Source organism: Muntiacus reevesi, chromosome 9 (assembly GCF_963930625.1).
Source record: "Muntiacus reevesi chromosome 9, mMunRee1.1, whole genome shotgun sequence".
NCBI classification, from domain to species: domain Eukaryota; kingdom Metazoa; phylum Chordata; class Mammalia; order Artiodactyla; family Cervidae; genus Muntiacus; species Muntiacus reevesi.
In genome coordinates, this window is record NC_089257.1 from 43,731,473 (window position 1) to 43,747,238 (window position 15,766).

At 34.8% G+C, this 15,766-nt stretch overlaps 1 protein-coding gene across 1 annotated transcript; it reads left to right on the forward strand.

Annotated features, from left to right (window-relative positions):
* The first annotated feature begins 8,947 nt into the window (after positions 1-8,947).
* LOC136175883 (olfactory receptor 52N2) lies at positions 8,948-9,913 on the forward strand. The gene has a single exon (XM_065946072.1). It carries the CDS (start codon positions 8,948-8,950, stop codon positions 9,911-9,913), a length of 966 nt encoding a protein of 321 aa, XP_065802144.1.
* The last annotated feature ends 5,853 nt before the right edge of the window (positions 9,914-15,766 follow it).

Genomic DNA, 15,766 nt, shown 5'->3' on the forward strand with positions numbered 1-15,766 from the left:
ATCTAATACATAAAATCTGGATTTAGCATAATTATAAAGAAATATATAGAAAGGAAGAGAAAAAACATAAAACTCAATAACCATGAGGTCAAGAGAAAATACCTGTCAATATTCTTTTATAAGATTTATGAAACAATCCCAAAATTTGTAATCTGAGGACTCTAATTTGATAGAAAAAAAAAATTGACAAGAAACTATTGTATTCCTAGGGAGTTTAACTTTAGCTAGACCTTGTGGAATGGGTGCACAGAATGAAATAGTAGAATATACAACTTGTAGTAAACGCTTGATGATGAATGCACCTTGATCCAAACACCATGAGGGAGTATATAGTAAGAATAAAGAAGGGCTGGTAGCCTGGAGAAGCTCCAGAGGTTTGAGGAAGGCACCTAAGTGAACTGTCACGTGTGTTACAGGGAAGCAAGAAACACTTTCCTGAATGTGCTAATTTCAGGGGTCTTTGTCAGCCTTTTTGTTCAATATTTATGTGGCACTTGCATAACTTTAGAGGAATAAAAAACCTTGACTGTTAATTTATTTCTGACATTTTTGTTCCTAGGAAATTATTTGAATGCCTTTGACTGTGTCAGTGCAAATACAAATGAAGTGGGAGTAGATACAAATACTAGAGGTGCTCATAATCTGGAATGTACTCCTTTGAGTTTATTTCAGACAGGTTCTTAAAAGGTACACAGGATAATATTTGATGGCTATGTGAGGAAAGGATTTATAAGTAGAGGAAAACAGACTTGAAGAAAATCTATGTACTCAGCCAATCAAAGATGTCTGAGCTAACTACTTTCTTTAATTTTAACATTGAAAGAGCAACAATTAATCACCAGGGACAATGAAGAGAAGAGCACCTTATTTAGACATCTGGAAATATGAATAATAAAAGAAATGAAAGAGGAATAATAAATATGGTATTAAGAAACAATGATATTGAATGAAAAGTGAAGAAAATAAGGGCATAATTCAAGGGAAAACTGAGGAAATAGAATGGGATCAGGAAATGGTTACAGAGGAAGAATTAGAAATGTTAGATTAAGATTATACTCATCACTTGTTAATACAGATAATATATTTTAATATAATGTTATAGGGACAGGGAAGCCCAGCATGCTACAGTCTATGACGTCATGAAGAGTCGGACACAATTTGGTGACTGAAAAACAGCAAATGTATGATAAAATAATTGTGAACTACATTCAAAATTCCATGTACTTTTACAAGATTAATTTTGATGCTTGGAAGAAAAACCTGAATTTTTTTAAAATTTAAAATTAAATTTTTAAAAAATAAAATAATTTAAGTGTTTGCATGTAATAAAAATTGTAAACTGATAATCAGAAAAATTTCTCTCTTCTGGATTTCTGTTTTGGGATTTCGTAAATTTTGCCCATCATATATTCTCACTTAAATCATATCCACACACTAGGAAACAGATCAAGAAATTTACCTAAACTGTTATTTTAAAGAATATATGTATTATTGAATTTTTACTTCAAAATTATGACATAGCTGTTATTATCCTCATTTTATATATAAGGAATATATATATATATATATATATATATATATATATATATAGTACAGCTAGACTGTTTAAATCTCAGAATATTAAAATTAAAGTTTAAATACAATAGTGTTAATAAGCTTGCATTGTGGGGAGAGTGTATAGGAGGCAACAATAGCAAAGAGTAAGGCAAGAACATAGCTTTTAAACTCTGAAAAAATAAAACGCAATAAATGAAATATATCTGAGGCACTGAGTAAGAATTCCCAATTAATTTTATGCTATCTTCCACATTATTAATACAAAATAGGTTTCACAGAAAATAAAACAGCAACAGTATAATTCTGAATTATGACTTACAACTAAATTAGAGCCAGCAGGCTGGAATCATTGAGGAATTTTTAAATAATTATAAAATAAATCGTGATGAAAGAATATTCTACTCAGTATTTATGAGGAGGGAGAGCGAGAGAAAAACATAGAAAGAGGAAAATGAGAGAGAAGGAGAGAAGTAAAGACATGGAAAAAAAGGTGGATGGCATTTCAAATTCCATCTCGCGCCCTAGTAACAAAGTTGTGAGGCTAGGCTCAGGGGGCTTTGTGAAAAAGACCCAGTCTTCCCACATTCAACCTCACATAGTTTGATTAGATCTAGAACCAATGTATTAGTACAGAGAACTCATATTTCAGTTTAATTAAATCATAATTGTGAGGCTGTCACAGCTAATGCCATGACAGGCAGCCTAGATTAGGAGTAGGCCTGGTTTCCCGGGGTAACATAATTATCAGGCCTCCTCGAGTTAGCCAATCAACATATGCCTAGCAAGATAAAAGGGAACTTATCAGGGGAAAGCTGAAAGCCCCACGTTGGGCCAACAAAAATTACCTTGCAACTGTGTAACCAATCCGCTTGCGCCAACTACCCGCTGTGTAACCAATCCGCTTGCGCCAACTACCTGCTGCTTTTTTTGACCTAATAAATACCTGAGAGAACTGGGGCTCAGGGCCTTTTAGTCCTGACACCCTTGGTGAGGGCGGGAGGCCCTGGCTCGAGTCAGTAATAAATTCCCCTATTGCAAGTTGCATTGTTTCGAGGAGTCTTCTTTCCCAACCAGGGACTCGGACTATGGGCAGGACAATAATTCCTTTAAAATATGATATATTAATATTTCCAAAGGAAAGGAAGTATAAAGAAATTACAAGGGGATGCCAAGGTAGTGAAAGTTATCTTGCTTTTGCAGAATCTCCAGAATCATTTGGCCACTTCTATACGGACACATGTGCAGATGTACAGACAGAAAGAAAATAGAACAACTAAACAGTACAACTAGGACAATACAAAGTTAAGTGAGCATTCCACATGACCTTTTCACAAGACTCTGCCAACAGTATGGTTTTATGTTTTAATGAGCTAGAAAAGTTAAGCCAAAATTATAACTAGAATCTTTTCTCACTCTTCCCTTTAGTTCTGTCTCTCAGCATCCATGAATAACAAACTTCTCTTTGAAATGAAAAATACCATACACCTACCTCATCTTTCAAATTAACTTTAAACTCTTTCCAAAGCAATTTTATAGAATGCTAAAAATTGAACAAGATTGCATAGAGATGGCTTAATTATTTTGCAGGATAATCAGAGATTTTTAACTTTACCATTTCTATATTTGAGCTCAGAAGTCAAAGGCATCTCAGTCAACAGAAAAGAAGTTTGATATTAGTCTGGTATTTTCCCCCAGTTCCTTTGGAACAATAAATATCTCTAGAAATACTAGACAATTGTGCTTATCTATTTACCTTTGGATACTGTATGTTAAATGATCAAAGGCACAGATTTTTTTATACAATCAATACTATCTTCATGTACCCAAACACACCCTAAGCCCCCAGATAACAATAGCACACAAAGAGTTTGTAGGCTACTGTGTATGAGGTTTTGTGCAAGTGGTGCTGAATGTTCTGTGGAGAAAGAGTTGTGTGTATCAAGTGGAGCATTTTGCTAAGCACAGTTCTTGAGAGTAAAATATTGCACCCTAGAATAGTGATAAGCACTTTGGTTGTACTTAAATCTGGAATTTTGAGGCCATAAAAGAGGAAAACCAAGCAAAAAGGAAAGAAAGAGAGATAAAAGTGTTACAGAAGAAAAGGAAAAGGAAGAAAGAGAAAAAGAAAATTTAAGGGAGTTTATCACAATCTGAATATTGTATAAGACATGGTACAACAGGAAAGAACAAATAGTAATGTTTGCAAGCAAGGGGGAAAAAAGGAGACTTGGGATGGAGAACAATTATTCTCCTCAATCATTACTTTAAGTATAGGGGCCTCATTTAGATTAAAATTCTTCTTTTTGTTCTAACTCATTCATCTGAATAAGAAGCTTCAGTTGGGCATCTGATATTAGTGAGTTCTAACTTAAGCCCTGTTCCCTCTTAGTAGTCAACCTCTCTCTGATTAGACCATACATTCTGATCTGTCCACATTGGTGTGGTTAGTGACCAGCTGCTCCCACTGAGATTTTCATTTGTCTATGCTGCCTGAGTGAGCAAACTCACCTAAATCGGGGGCAAAATATAAACAAGCCCTTTTGACTGAAGATCTAAAGCTTTATTTTCCCTGATGTATGCCATAAAATTGTTGATATTTTGATGCTAACTTCCCTGCCTCTGATAGAACTTGCTGAATTGGGGCAAAAAAAAAAAAAAAAAAAAAAAAACAGAGGTGTTATTGAGTTTACTGTTGTATATGGTGTTAGAGAATGTTCTTTTATTCTCTTACATGTAACTGTCCAGTCATTTTATTTTCTTATATGTAAACTATAAAGAAAGCTGAGCACAGAAGAATTGATGCTTTTGAACTGTGATGTTGGAGAAGACTCTTGAGAGTCCCTTGGACTACAAAGAGATGCAACTAGTCTATCCTAAAGGAAATCAGTCCTGGGTGTTCATTGGAAGGACTGATGTGGAAGCTGAAATTCCAATATTTTGGCCACCTGATGCAAAGAGCTGACTCATTTGAAAAGACTCTGATGCTGGGAAAGATTGAAGACAGGAGGAGAAGGGGACAACAGAGGATGAGAGGTTAAATGGTATCACCGACTCAATGGACATGAGTTTGGGTAAACTCGGCGAGTTGGTGATGGACAGGGAGACCTGGCACGGCGGTTCACGGGATTACAAAGAGTCAGACACGACTGAGCGACTGAACTGAACTGAACTGACATATAAACTGTTCGTTTATTAAGATACTCTCTTTCTCCACTGCGAGTTTTTGCCTCCTCTGTTGTGGACTAATTGACTATAATTGCATGGGTTTATTTCCGGGCTCTCTATTCTGTTTTGATGACAATAGTTTTGTAGTATAGCCTGAAGTTTCAGTGCATGTAGTCTCCAGCTCTGTTCTTTCTCAAGATTGCAGTGGCTATTCAAAGTCTTTTGTGTTCCCACACAGATTTAAAAATGATTTGTTCTAGTTCTCTGAAAAAACACCATTGATAATTTGAGAGGGATTGTATTGAATTTGTAGGTTGCCTTGGATAGTTTTGTCATTTAACAATATTGATTTTTTCCAACTCAAGAGCAAAGCATATCTTTCCATTTCTCTGAATCATCTACAATTTTCTGTATCAGTATTTTATAGTTCTCAGTATATAAGTATTTCAGTTTTTCTGCAAGATAGCCATACAATTTTAAACTTTTCCCAATATTGTGATAGAGTTACAGTATCAGGGGAGGTTTGTGATACACTTTCAAAGGTTAATTGAGAGAATTTCAACATTTGTTCTGAGTTTAACAGGAATCTTTACACATTCACCATTGAGAATGACAAAAATCATTTCGATTTGCTTTTCAATTATTCCAGAATTAGTCTTCTTCATAATAAAATAGTACAGGGGAAACTCAGGTAATAAAATGTAAAATAAAAGCAAAACTGTTTTGACACAATATATACACATATATATAATATGGTCACATGTGTGGGTTTGTGTATTTATTAGCTTATCTAACAAACTCAGGACAAACCACAAAGTAGGCACAAAGTATTTCTATTATTCCTATATGATCTATTTTATTTTCTGTATCTGTCAACTTCTGCCTCTCTCTCTCTAAATATAAAATATAAAATAAATATTATATATATATATTTCCATGAACATATATGCAATAGAGGTTATATGCATTGAATATGCTTCAGTATATTTTTGAAATTTTGTGATTATATAGTTAGATCACTATTTTATAAAGCAAGATAAGTGGAAATCAAATAATTCTTATAATTATCAGAATTCTTGGTCAGAAACCACACCTGGGGGAAGGTATTTAACTTTAATACTCTTACCAACATCTCTCCTGCTGATAATTATGAATATAAAAGTTGATAAATATAGAAATAATTTCAAAAGTCCCAAAGGAATTTTATTCTAAGCAGAGCCCCCTGATAGATCAATGTGGAAATCCAATCAGCTGTAAACACCCAAATATGTGGAATCCTCAAAGGACACAGAAATTCTATGTAGAGGTGAAAACTGGTTGTTGAACTCTTTGACACTCAGAAGTCTCAGTCATGCCCATGAATCTGGTCTTTGCCCACACTAAGGTGAGTTTCGGAGATTCCCAAAGACTTACACTTTCCCCAAATATAAAGTTTTTCATACAGGAAATGCAATTTCTTTGAGATGTTGTTGACTGGAAACTCAGTATTTCTTTTTGACTCTAAGCAGAATAGATGACTTTATGTCTGGGAACTAAGGAAAGAAACAGCATTCCCCTAATTGTGAAATATATTTAAAACCACCTCACGGTTCACTGATGATGGAGAACTCCAGACAACAATAGACTTGAAAGGACGGAAAACAAAAGTTTTTGCCTTAATTAGTAGATATCTATACTCAAAATTGCTTCCAAGAGAATAGATTTTGTGGAAAGTAATTGATGAGCCGACTTGAATCTTATAAGATAGTGAGAGGAATTCCTGAGTGGCTTCCCTGTAGATATCTTCTCACTGTTGTTCAGTCGCTATGTGGTTACTGATTCTTTTTGAAATCCCATGGATGTAGTCTGCCAGGCTCCTCTGTCCATGGCATTCTCCAGGCAAGAATACTGGAGTGGATTGCCATTTCTGTCTGCAGAAGATCTTACCCACCCAGGGAAAGAACCCTTGTCTCCTGCACTGGCAGGTGGATCCTTTACCACTGAGCCACCAGGGAAGCAGAAATCTCATGCAACTCCCCTACCAGGTTTTGTAAAGTGTTTATGTGAAAAAATCTAGGAATAGGAATCTGGCTATTTCACAGATAATTCTCTCGCTGCAGATAGGTCCTTTACATAAAGACTGACTTTCTATAACTTTACACATTTAGTCTATCTCTTCTCTAAGACAGTAAAAAGAGCAAGCTTTTTCTTTCTTCCTCTGTCATCATAAAGTAAGCTAGTTATGTGCAGTTAATGCAGTTCTTCAGTTTAGGCAACAGATATAGAATGATTAAACACACAGCTTCAAGGTCAAACAAACCTGGCTTTACCAATTTCTAAATTTTTGTTGAGATGCTTCTCATCAAATTACCTTGAACTTATATTTCCTCAAATATAAAATAAGGATGGTAACATATACCCTTCGCATTAATACAAATTTGAAGGTAGAAGTCAACCTCCATTGGAATATTAGTTCCATGAACGGAGAGGGTTTTCTCTATTTCAGTCATGAATATATCTCTAGAAACTAGAATGATATCAATAAATCTCTGTTAAATATATACATTTTAGCATATAACCAGAGAATTGTTTTTATTATTATAATATGTAATGTACATTAATGACTTATTAGACCTCACTTGAAGGACTAACTTCCATTTAACCATTCTAACACCTCTAATTATGTACTTTTATCACTTCCCCCCTTCTTTAAAAGTCACGAAAATTTTTAAAAGGAAGATATGAGACTTGCTCAAGTCCATCATGGAGTCTGAGTGTCTATGTCTCTACAACTAAGCATACAATAAAACTTTGTGCTCGTATTTTCAGATATCCATCTAATTTTCCTTTTACAAATATATTTTATGTTTTAAAAAAAGAGCTCATATTATAGCAAAATCATCTGGCAGGGAGGATATAAGAGAAATCTTATTGAAGGTAGGGGGAAAAGAACTGGCTACTGAGTTATCTGTTCATCTGTTTATGATTTAATAAGTGTGGATAGATTGTTTACTTATATGGTGTTGATGTTTGGGAGCCTGAGAATTTGCCATAATCAGTTTTAATTTACAAGCTAGATGAGCAGAGCCAAAAGTTTTTCCTCCTCTGATATCTTAATATCTTGGCCTTTTCTTTTCAGTCTTGTGGCTTTAGTGCCCTGGAGCTATCTTAGAAGGAGGCAGACATCAGAGGTGGAATCTCATATATGCCAATTCTCTTTGCAGAAGTTCCAATTGCTACATGCTTACCTGCTACCTGGAATCAGCAAGAACTTGCAGGGATTGATCTGGATGAGATGTCCCTAGATTTCAGAGTTGAGACATTTATAATTTTTTTCTAAGATATGAGAATATATTTTAATCTTGGAGATCCTAGTAACTAACACTTGCTATCTAAAATTCACCTCTCAATCATCTCAATATAATTGAGTTTTTTCAAAATCTCATATTCCTCTCCTGTCCTAAAGTATACAATGGCACTTGAATTACAGCAGAGCTGAGCAGCTCCATTTGAATTTACTATATTAATCAGGGCAAGTTTGATCACATGGAATGTTTATCCTGAGATAAGGGGCACTCTTACCTCACCTTACCTCACGTGAGGTAAGGTGAGGGGGCACTGGTGGTAAAGAACCTGCCTGCCATTGTAGGAAACATAAGAGATGCAGGTTTGATGCCTGGGTCAGGAAGAATCCACTGGAAGAGGGCATGGCAGCCCACTCTAGTACTCTTGCCTGGAGAATCCCAGGGATAGAGGAGCCTAGTAAGCTGCAGTCCATAGATTACACAGAGTCAGACATGACTGAAGCAACTTAGCACGTATGCAAGAAATGATAATAATAGTGATAACAACAGCATATTACTGCTAATATTTTTTGATTATTCACTATGTCTTATATACAGTTTTAGCACAACATTTAGATTATCTTATTGAGCAATATTGACAACTTTCTGAGCTTGGCACAGTTATTATTTTCATTTTATATTGAGAAAACAGACATAAAATGGCTAAACTCATCAATATAAATTCATCAATATCATATCCTAGGTAAGAACCAGAGATGGAATACAAATTTAGATAAGGTGACTCCAAGGAACTTAATTAATACTTATCATTTGAAAAGTCATTTTGGTTATTGTTGTTTTACATTTTGTTTTCAAGCCTTCTGCTCACCTCTGAGTTATTTTCTCCTCCAGGAAAGGACCACTTTTAAAGAATGTAATATGCCCTCTTGCTGTCAGCCATTATGTTTGGAGCCAACAGCTCCAGTCTAACCCCGAAATTCTTTATCTTGAATGGTGTTCCTGGGCTGGAAGCTGCACACGTCTGGATCTCCCTGCCATTCTGCTTCATGTACCTCATTGCTGTTGTGGGCAACTGTGGACTCATCTACCTCATCGGCCATGAGGAGGCCCTGCATCGCCCCATGTACTACTTTCTGGCCCTGCTCTCCTTCACAGACGTCACCCTGTGCACCACCACGGTACCCAACATGCTGTGCATATTCTGGTTCAACCTTAAGGAGATTGACTTCAGTGGCTGCCTGGCTCAGATGTTTTTTGTCCACATGTTGACTGGGATGGAGTCTGGGGTGCTCATGCTCATGGCGCTGGACCGCTATGTGGCCATCTGCTACCCCTTACGCTATGCCACCATCCTCACCAGTGCTGTCATTGCCAAGGCTGGTCTTGCCACTTTCCTGAGGGGTGTGACGCTCATCTTTCCATTCACTTTCCTTACCAAGCGCCTGCCCTATTGTCGAGGCAACTTCATCCCCCACACGTACTGTGACCACATGTCTGTGGCCAAGGTGTCCTGTGGCAATTTCAAGGTCAACGCTATTTATGGTCTGATGGTTGCTCTCCTCATTGGTGTGTTTGACATGTGTTGTATTGCAGCGTCTTACACTATGATCTTACGAGCTGTGGTGAGCCTGTCATCCACAGATGCTCGTCACAAAGCCTTCAGCACCTGTACATCACATATCTGTGCTATTGTGATCACCTATGTCCCAGCTTTTTTCACTTTTTTCACCCACCGTTTTGGAGGACACAGTATCCCTCACCACATACACATCATTGTGGCCAACCTTTATCTGCTACTGCCTCCTACAATGAACCCAATTGTTTATGGTATCAAGACCAAACAGATTCGTGAGGGTGTAATCAAATTTTTGCTTGGAGAGAAGGTTGCTTTTACCCAAGACCCATAAATCTTAAAATAGATACATTGCATGGGATGGGTGATGGGGGGGTAAAATAGAATGAAGAAGAAATTTGTAAAAGATGTGAATAAATTTGTAAAAGAGGCAAGAACTCTGAAAAGCTGTGAAATGTTTGTTAAAAAGAAAGAAATAGTATTAAAAACTAAGTCCTCCAGTAGATAGATTCTTTGAAAACTTTTCAAGTATACATTATGAAATTTTTTTTCTGTGTAGAATTCTACCAAAAAAGAAAACGCAGAATAAAGAAATAACATACTCATTTCTTATAGGTTTTATATTTTATGTAAGGGTTAATAGACTCATGATGTTTGAAGAGACAAGTAAGAAAATGACAAACACAGGCTTAATGCCAATGAAAGCATTGTGTGTAAGAGCAAGAAGCTGTGGTGATGTGAAGCAAGCACATCCTCTTCATAAAGGACAGATTCTACTCAAATCAAGCACATTATTGCTGTGGGGTTATGTGGGCCAAGTATTTAATACTTTCCAGTATTTTTTAAGCAAGCTAAATTCAAATGTTTTGTGAAATCTCCCAATTTTAATTATCAACTAAATATTTTAAAATATTTTTCATTTTATATGTATCTAAGTATTTTGTATTTTTCATTTCATCAGTTTAGGACTCTCCGTTTAAAATAACACCTAAAAATATAATTGCAATATTATCATTCAAGAAAGCAAAGGCCCTTGTTAAATTTCTAGTATATGTTATAATTCATTCACTCATTTTTTTTTTTTTTTTTGCAGATACTTATTAAGGTCATATTGTGAGTCATACCTTGGGTTTAATGAAAGCAATGCAGAATTGAGTATGATGTAATCCCTGGCCTCAAGTTGCTTGGAAGCTAGATTTTAGCCAGGGATCATGAGAGGAAACATATGTGAAAGAGAAGACATGATAAAAAGTGGATTCAATATGGAAAGAGCAAAAAATCAGTGCAGAAAAGTTGGGGAACACATTAATTTTGGATTTGGAGAGTTCCAAAGCATAAATTTTGTGTCTTAATTTCTTATTACAAGGTTTTGACAGACTTAAATCTCTCTAAATTTCAGCTTCCATGCTTTTTATCAAATGATGGTAGCCGCTTAAATGGCAGAGAAAATTTTATGTAGAATTTTTCTTTTTCTGTCATAAAAATAATTTTATTTCATTAATTCCCCCTTTTGATTATTAATCTCTTGATAGAATTAGTTGATCAATTATTTCAACCATTGATGCCAGCATGGTTGCTTTCCTGTCTTGAATCAATCATGTTTCTCAATGCCAGGCCTTTTAGTCTAGTTATGGGCTGTATTGATTGGATGTTTGGAAGGACTGACAGTCAATTCCAAGTTGTCCAGTGGGACTTATGCCAATTTTACCTTGCAAGTACATTGTTCATGCTCATTAATTTATAAACAACTACAGATGTGACCAGTAGTTCAACTTTTTTAGATATTATTATCTTACACAAGTAATCTAAATTGCCAGTAACAATGTCATTAATAAAGATTTATGCCAGGTTCTCCTTAACAAGTCTATTTTCCTAATATTTTGTCTAAACTGAGAAAAGGATCATTCAAAGTAGAAATTTGACTCTTCTTATGTACCATAAGATGGGTTATATTAGAAGACTCATCAGATTTAAAGACCCAACATTCAGTACACATTATAGCGTAAGTCCCACCCTTGGGAAGTTGAGGGACAACTGATTCTGTAGGACCACTTTTTTCATCATGGAGACTTCAAATTTACCAAGTTAATGGCTTGATTACTATCATTCAAAGCTTGCTAAGTAAATTTTGTTAAAGCCTCTATGTGATTAATGACATCCTTCATTCCAAGTGAAGAAGCAAACATTGCAGCCCAATGACCTTACCACTAGAAAACTGATTGGACCCAGTGTGCTACATTAAAAGTAGATTGGTAGGGTCACTTTCAAGGCTACCCATAGGCAAACCTGAGTGAGTGAGTGAAAGTCGTTCAGTCATATCCGACTCCTTGTGACCCCATGGATAATCCTTGGAATTCTCCATGCCATAATACTGGGGTGGGTACCCTTTCCCTTCTCCAGGGGATCGTCCCAACCCAGGGATTGAACCCAGGTCTCCTGCATTGCAGACGGTTCTTTACCAGCTGAACCACAAGGGAAACCCAAGAATACTGGAGTGGGTAGCCTATCCCTTCTCCAATGAAGAAGGGAATCAAACCAGGGTCTCCTGCATTGCAGGCAGATTCTTTACCAACTGAGCCACCAGGGAAGCCCAATCAAGCAAACATGAACCCAAAGGAAACCAATTGTGCATCTTTCTACCAACCTGGGGTGAGCCAAGACCATAAGTTTGTTCCATAAATCCAATGGGTCCTGTTAAAAGCTACCCAGTATTTTCCTGGTCATCTCAATCAGTTCCAAAACAACTACTGATTCTCAAAAGTAATAATATATCCATTGTTCATCAGGCACTCAGCTCAATTTCCTAGTGTTACTAGGCTGCTTACCCTTAAAATGATTTAACTATTCCCAACATGAGGGCCTTTAAACTTAAATGACCATAGCTTGTTGTTAGCCATGTAAATTCAACCCATAATTGAGGAAGTGGCCCTTCTAATAACAGGGAAGTTATATTCTTTGACTGTAATTTAGCCCTTTGCTCTAATGGAGTCTGTGTAACTTTAAAGAAAGCTCACATTTATGGCCATGGCCAGAGCAGGTATGATTATTCAACAACACAAAATGGTCTTATCTAGTAATATCAATAGTGATCAAAACAGAACTATAACTTCCTTTTGTTAAAATAAACTTCCTAAAGGGCCATCCAACTAGAGCAAAGATGAGGACAAATCAACATAGGTAACCTAGGAATACTAGAAATTGGCCACTAAACTAAAGTTGAACTGGTTTTTGATACTTGCATATGACTGATCCCAAGAGAGAAATACATTTATTTATAAGCAAAATTGTGAACAATCATCAAGATAATCATATACAGACCTGGCCCAGCATTTTGGGTCAGTTATCTGCTTCAGATGTTCTCTTTTTCTCATCCAGGAATTGCAGTCCATTCAGGAGAGGAGTCCTGATATGATTCCTTTCAATGTGGCTGTAAAAAGTCTTTTATCTGATATCTTTCCAATGTGCATAATCTCTGGGTTTCAGGTCATGGGGCATCTAATCTTCATCTAAAGGTAGATTACTGTGGTAAACTTGTAAGGCTGCTGGGAAACTCTGTAAGCAAGATACCAGGTAGTTTTTCCAAGAGTTTCCACAGTTCCATAAATTTACTTTAGTTTTTTAAAGCAGTTTGATCATATCTGATTTTATGGGTATTCACAAATATAATATTCCAATCAATGTCATGGTAATATAACCAATGTTTCCAGTTATGTCTGTTATAAGGAGAAACCCTTATTAAACTTATGCAAGTAACTATATTACTAAAAATAAAAATGCTCACTAAGAGTTTCCAAATTCTGGCTGAATTAGATAGATAGAAAAAGTAAGTATTTCAATTCTACTTATAAAAGTACAATTTACTAAATTTCTGTAAGCCATAATTAGTTTAAGGGGAAAGATTTCCTAATATACAGAAAGCAAAAATTAAGTCAGTAATACTTTAGGAAAAAGACATAAAACTTATTACCTTCTTCATTAGTTCACACAATCCTATGTAATTCATCCTTGATCTTAATCTTTTGGCAACAGTTTTTTTTTATGAAGTTATCAGAGTTTCCATCAGAATTCTTTAATTTCTTACCCAATTCAGTGTTATGATCTGAAATTTATCAGAAATGTGTCATTGTCTAGAAATCCTTTGTATGAATCTTCTTGACAATGAAACATTTTTGCAAAAACATGGGAGACAACAATAATTGTCAATAAATGACAAAGATTTAGCAGGTCATGGTGAAAGATCTGATTACAATGTAAGTGAGAAAGAAATTTGGTTATTTTTCTAACATATAATACTTTAAGATAATAACTAGAATTATGAAAGATAATATGCTAGGACATATACAAATTTTAGAAATTTAATATTATATAGTTTTTAGAACATTTAGATTATCACATTTGCTCATATAATATAACCTAATGAAGTTTAGCACCACTCATTTAACAGTGTTTCCATTCAATTTAACATACCACGTAACCCTAATTAATTTAATATATCTTTACATTTTTGAGAACCCCTCCAAAGCATTCCAAAGTTAATTAAATATCAAAAGAAATTTAATTAAAATCTGACCTTTGAAAAGTTTGTAAGTATGCAAAACAGTCTTCAAGAGATTTTAAAACACTTGGTCAGGAAGGATCATAGGCTATTGTGAAACAGCACTTATTCACTTAATCAAAATGACAATAAAAATTGTAAAGGCAAATGCAGAAAGTTATAACAGAATACTTAAAGGTAAAGAAACATAATCTAAAGCATATCAGCATTCCAAGAAAACTTTGTTCTCTTAACAGAGACAGAAAATCAAATTCTGATTTTGCTCCAAATTATTCTTAATAACAAAACTCATTTACTCAACTAAATTCAACCTAATATTAGCCAGTCCTTGTGCTTAATCGTTCAGTCATGTTCGACTCTTTGCAACCCCACGGACTATAACCAGTCAGGTTCCTCTGTCCTTGGGGATTTTCCAGGCAGGAATACTGGAGTGGGTTGCCAATCCAGTCCTTATCATACACTAAATTTCTTTCTCAGGGTTTTTTTTCCAAATATTTTACAAAACTTCCTGTACTCATATTGATTTTCCCTTATTTTTTTTCACATTGAGAAACAACCAAATTTGGAATAAAATTACTTTTTCTTCCCTTAAAATACATTTCCACTTCTTGTACCTTATTCTACTGAAAACACACATCCTACTTTATTTGCATACTGAAATATTGTTATTATTATATATTTTATTATATATATATCTATATATATATTTCAATCTTTAATCTTAAAACCTTAAACTTCAACAAAAACCAAGAAGCAAGTAACTGTGAAATGTTTGTCATATTAGTATTTCCCAACTGACAAATTTATGAATATATTCTGTAACCTCAAGAAGCATTCATTTTCTCACAGTATAACTTTTTCCTCATTGTAATACAAGATGTGTGTGCAACCAACTTAAACATCTTTAGTTTTTCTCTAATAAGAAAACAAAGGTAGGTAAACTTAAGACTTGTTTAGAGATTAATATTTCAGTGCTTTATCTTGTTTGGAAATGATAAATGTTATTCAATGAATTAACTTTATTTAACTTTGAAAAACTCTAAAGTTGCAAATTACCAAAATTCTGGAGAAACTATTTTTAGATAGACAAACCTAAAACATAACTATTCTTAAAAGGTTTACCTAAAAATTCATATTTCATTTGCATTTAGTTTACTTAGAAGTTTCATCAGACCAAGTTATTTTTCTTGCTGATAAACTTTTATAATAGAAATAATAAGATCTCACTGACTTACAGTAAGTCTAGGTATGATAAAATTATTATACTTAATATTGATGACTATCAATATTATATATTGATATATACAGATAGATCAGTGTTAATCAAACCAACAAACTTAAACTAACTCTAATACCAGTTTTCATATAATATTGAATCTTTCTCTGATCACATGAACCTGAAATTCATTTGTGTTCACTTTTTTTTTTTAACATTTATGTGGGAATTAAAATTAAATTTTCTTTAAGCCAACACAATAGAGCTCATTTACAAATTTTCCATAACGACTGAACCAATTTATATCTCCACACACAATGTACAAAGGTTCCCTTTTCTTCATATGCTCACTAATATCTGCTATTCGTGTCTTTTTGATGATAGTCATTCTGATAGTTAGAGTGATATCTCATTGC

Excerpts from the sequence above, each read along its gene's own strand:
- LOC136175883 (XM_065946072.1), top strand. The coding sequence starts at position 8,948 with ATGTTTGGAGCCAACAGCTCCAGTCTAACCCCGAAATTCTTTATCTTG.